The sequence below is a fragment of the Boleophthalmus pectinirostris genome, unplaced genomic scaffold, assembly GCF_026225935.1.
Source record: "Boleophthalmus pectinirostris isolate CB_2022bp ecotype Guang Dong unplaced genomic scaffold, ASM2622593v1 HiC_scaffold_4, whole genome shotgun sequence".
Taxonomy (NCBI): Eukaryota; Metazoa; Chordata; class Actinopteri; order Gobiiformes; family Gobiidae; genus Boleophthalmus; species Boleophthalmus pectinirostris.
Genome location: NW_026571353.1, coordinates 43,030,780 through 43,035,779, shown reverse-complemented (window position 1 = coordinate 43,035,779; position 5,000 = coordinate 43,030,780). Strand labels below are relative to the sequence as shown.

Here is a 5,000-nt window from a genome sequence, read left to right as displayed (position 1 = left end):
TGACTAAAACCAGAACTAAACCAAAACCAAACCTGTGCTCAGGACAGACCTTGGATCCAGACGAAGCCGTAGAGGAAGTAGAACTTCCCTCCGGTGTTGGGTCCGGGTCTCCAGTACGCTCTCCGGATCTCGTTGGTCTTTTCCGTGAAACTTGAATTCTGACGAATCTTATACCGAACATGAGGAGGCAGCGCCCCCCGGCTGTCCACCTGGAATATTACACCTGGAACAGAAGAACAGAACCAGGGCTAAACCAGGTCTGAACCAGGACTAAACCAGGTCTGAACCAGGACTAAACCAGGTCTGAACCAGGACTAAACCAGGTCTGAACCAGGACTAAACCAGGTCTTGTGGGACTCACTGGCGAACACGGAGACGTTGTCGTGGTAGGCCTGGTTTAAAGTGTAGTTGACGATGCTGTCCTCGTCTGGGAAACCTTTAAACACGTCCACGCTCACCTGCAGCAACACAGACACACAAAATATAAACCAATACACAACTCCTCACAGCGGTACGAGTCTGTACGAGGCTCCGCCCACAGGCCCCTGTCCCCCTGCTCCCACACGACAATCCTCCATAAATACACAAAAGCACGACACAAAACTGTAACTACGACTTCACAACCCGGACGCGATGTGCAGGAGGTGTTTTCAGGTCGTGCGGGGGTCGTACCTTGTCCATGAAGCGGTTCCACTGACACGCGGCGTTGTCGATGGCGTCCAGCTGCTGCAGCAGAGTCGCTCGGTCCGGCACTGAGTGGTTCCCTTTGGTCAGAGCCTCCAGGTCCAGGTCTGAGTCCAAGAGACCAGGACGTCTCTGCAGCTCTGAGGACAACTGAGGACAGAACAGACTGAACCAGGACTGAACCAGGACTGAACCAGGACTGAACCAGGACTGAACCAGGACCTGAACCAGGACTGAACCAGGACCTGAACCAGGACCTGAACCAGGACTAAATAACGTGCTTGTCATGAGTAGTGGGAAAGTCATGTTTTTTTACTTTGTTATTTATTATATTTCTTGATCATGAAGCGTCATTCACCAAACCAACAGCATCACATAAAAACAAGTTTAAACTTCACGGTGGGAAAAAGAGACATTCAATTAGAAGCCGCCTGGATTTCCTTTTGCTCATGAGTCTCCAACCTGTAGCTCAGGAGCTTCCAGTAGCTCCACCCCTTTACAAGCAGCTCACAAAGGATTTCTGAGGTACGTGTAATGTGCTGAAAAACTCAAATCTGATTCATTACCACTGTAAATGTGTCATTGTGATTGCGAACTTGTGCACTAATAAACAGATCTAGGTTTATGTTTTATAGGCATCGAACTGTACGCCGTCTAAACCTCGCCATGGCTTTTTTACTTTCTCAATTTCTTGTGACCACTAAGATGAGTACAGGAAATGTAAAGTTTACAGTCTAAATGTAAAGTTTACAGTCTAAATGTAAAGTTTACAGTCTAAATGTAAAGTTTACAGTTTGGTTGCGTGTTAAGGTAAATGATGGATAAATCCAAGAAAATGAAAGTTTTTGAAGAATCACAAAGTGTTTAATCCTACGGGGGCAGATTCACGCACACTCCAGAACACGAGATAAAATGATGATGAGACACAGAAGCAGATGCATTTTTATTTCATTGCAGGTGAATAATTTAAGTTTTGATTTTTATTTCCTACGAGGACTCAAATAGACACTGAGTATTTTATTCGATATAAGCATCAACCAAGTGCCGTTTTTTTTCAGTGTTCAACATTTTTTGTTACATGCAGAAATAAAACTTGGTGAATTTCACTGATTTTACAAATACATTCTAGTGTTTTCTACAGAGACGCAGGTAAATAAATGATCTGCAAGGTTCTCGTTTTAGAGTCAAAGAGTTTTGTGGCTCCAGGTGTTTTTCTTTTCTGTGGGAGACGAAACGGCTCTGAGTGTTTAAGACTTTAATCAGTCAGATCAATAGACATATTAGTAGGAGTATTAGTAGGAGTATTAGTAGGAGTATTAGTAGGAGTATTAGTAGGAGTATTAGTAGGAGTATTAGTAGTATTAGTAGGAGTATTAGTAGGAGTATTAGTAGTAGTAGTAGTATTAGTAGGAGTATTAGTAGTAGTAGTAGTATTAGTAGGAGTATTAGTAGGAGTATTAGTAGTATTAGTAGAGTATTAGTAGGAGTATTAGTAGTAGTAGTATTAGTAGTAGTATTAGTAGGAGTATTAGTAGTAGTAGTAGTATTAGTAGGAGTATTAGTAGGAGTATTAGTACGAGTATTAGTAGTAGTATTAGTAGTATTAGTAGGAGTATTAGTAGGAGTATTAGTAGTAGTAGTAGTATTAGTAGGAGTATAGTAGTAGTAGTAGTATAGTAGTAGTATTAGTAGTAGTATTAGTAGGAGTATTAGTAGGAGTAGTAGTAGTAGTATATAGTAGTATTAGTAGGAGTATTAGTAGGAGTATTAGTAGTAGTAGTATAGTAGTAGTAGTATAGTAGTAGTAGTATTAGTAGGTAGTATTAGTAGTAGTATTAGTAGTAGTATTAGTAGTAGTATTAGTAGTAGTATTAGTAGGAGTATTAGTAGTAGTATTAGTAGTAGTATTAGTAGTAGTATTAGTAGTAGTATTAGTAGTAGTATTAGTAGGAGTATTAGTAGGAGTATTAGTAGGAGTATTAGTAGTAGTATTAGTAGTAGTATTAGTAGGAGTATTAGTAGTAGTATTAGTAGTAGTATTAGTAGGAGTATTAGTAGGAGTATTAGTAGGAGTATTAGTAGGAGTATTAGTAGGAGTATTAGTAGGAGTATTAGTAGGAGTATTAGTAGTAACAGTATGATGTAATAGTTTGAGCTCTGACCTGCTGGAACCACAGCAGGTGGCGCTGGAGACTGTCCTCCTGAAGAAGGTTCCGGAGCCGAGACGAGACGTTTAACCACAAACGAGTGAAGTGAGTCAGATTCCCCACGAACGCAAACGTCTCATTCGCCTGAAACACAACAGGACAGAACAGGACTAAACCAGGACTAAACCAGGACTAAACCAGGACTACAGCAGGACTAAACCAGGACTAAACCAGGACTAAACCAGGACTACAGCAGGACTAAACAGGACGGACCTTCTGGATGACCTTGTCGGCCTGGGAGCCCATGGGGGAGTAGAGGATCTTGGGGTTGGTGGTCATGAGGTGGACCAGCAGACCCAGGTTCCTCTGTTCTTTGGAGGTGAAGCCCAGAGAACTCATGTTCCCCTGCCTCAACGCCTCGGGCTCGATCCTCCTGGAGAACAACACGGAGAACAGAACAGAACAGAACAGAACAGTGATGAAGAACCAGAGCGTCAGACCACACGAACCAACAGATCTGACCAGGGCTAGAATTAAATATAAGACACTGCAACTGAGGAAGGAGCTTTCAGGACTTTTACTACGCGGCTCAACTCAGACCTTTGGTGTGTTTATGTTCACCAGCCGATTCTGCGAGCTGGAAAGAAGTGGAAAGTATTGAGATGAAACTGTTCCAATTCTGGCACTATTGGCTGATAACAAATTACAAAACAATGTAAACAGAACAGAGGATTTTATGTATGAATCCCTCTTGAAAAGTTCTTAGAATTTGTGAACTGGAGAAAAAATCAAAAATATTAAGATGGGCCTATGACTCTGATTTCCCTCCAAATACTCATGATAATGGGTTTAAAACATGGATATCAAAGTTATTCTACTCTTTCATCCACAAGGGGGTATTTTTGAGCTTTGACAAATTAAAGGGGCAAAATGGATTAGAACAGGAAGATTTTTACAGATATCTACAGGTTAGACATCATTTTGACCAAAACATGAAAAGTATATGGGAAAATGGTGATATGGGATTCATATTGATCCTTCTAACATTAACAAAATCAATGTCTCAGAGAAATATAATATCTAAATTGTATAAAGCAATTCAACAAGGTAAAGAAGGTAATACAGAATATATTAAGAAAAGGTGGGAAATTGAAGGTAATCTGAACATTTCAAGTGAAAGCTGAGAAAGAATTTGTCAATTACAATGGAAGACAACATTATCAAAAACACGGCGAGTGTTTGGATGGAAGAATATTGTCAGGTTTTTTATCACACCTGATTCATGTTGGAGACTCTGGCTCATCGGGGGCGAACCACTATCATATTTTTTGGGATTGCAATGTTCTGAAATTTTATTGGACACAGATTTGGAGTCACATAAACCATGTTTCTGGATCTAAATTGATGTTTAGCTCTGAGTGTTTCTACTTGGGAGATGTTAATGTCCAGAATTGGGGAAATGATGATAAAAAGTTATTTGCAAACCTACTTATAGCAAGAAAAAAATCCATGAGGGCGGATCCTTCATCAACAGAGGAGTGGATAGAAATAGTTTTTGAGATTTATGTGATGGAAAAACTGTCTTTCACCCTCCAGAACCAAAGGGATTTATTTTATGAAACATGGACGAAATGGACTGAGGATGTGAAACCATCAGATCGGACTTTATTTGAAAATGATTAGCGCACATACATCTGGATTGATATTTCATTGAACGACTGTAACGGCACTCTTCTCCTCTGTGTTTTTTTTTTTTTTTCTGTTTTGTTTTATTTTGTTCTGTATAATTGAAAATTTAAAAAAAATTACAATTATTTAAAAAAAAAAAAAAAAAGATCTGACCAGATTTTTTCCAGTGGGACCCAGGACACACGTGCTCCTAAAACTCAAACATATTCGATCTTTTCATGTGTGACTTTAGTCTGAACGTCCACGTCACATTCATCCACGTGCACTTTTCAAATGTAATCCCCTACAGATTACAGATTACAGATTACACACCCCAAAATGTAGTTTGTAACAGAATCCATTCAATTACTTAAAGTGAGTAATGTAATCTGATTACTTTGGATTACTTGATTTACTTTAGAGAAACAAAGACGAGGAAATCTTCACATAAGAAGTTTTGTCTGATAAAAGAAAATAAAAAGTCCAAACTTTACTGAACCA

The 5,000-nt window shown here is 39.5% G+C and overlaps 1 protein-coding gene across 1 annotated transcript in view; it reads right to left on the bottom strand.

Annotated features, from left to right (window-relative positions):
* abca2 (ATP-binding cassette, sub-family A (ABC1), member 2) overlaps positions 1-5,000 on the bottom strand; it is a gene marked incomplete at its 3' end in the record, with an annotated part of 51,808 nt that overhangs the window by 12,500 nt on the left and 34,308 nt on the right. Inside the window, 5 exon segments of the mRNA XM_055161999.1 lie at positions 50-223; positions 362-458; positions 673-834; positions 2,847-2,975; positions 3,105-3,264. Of these exon segments, the coding sequence (XP_055017974.1) occupies positions 50-223; positions 362-458; positions 673-834; positions 2,847-2,975; positions 3,105-3,264 (722 nt within the window).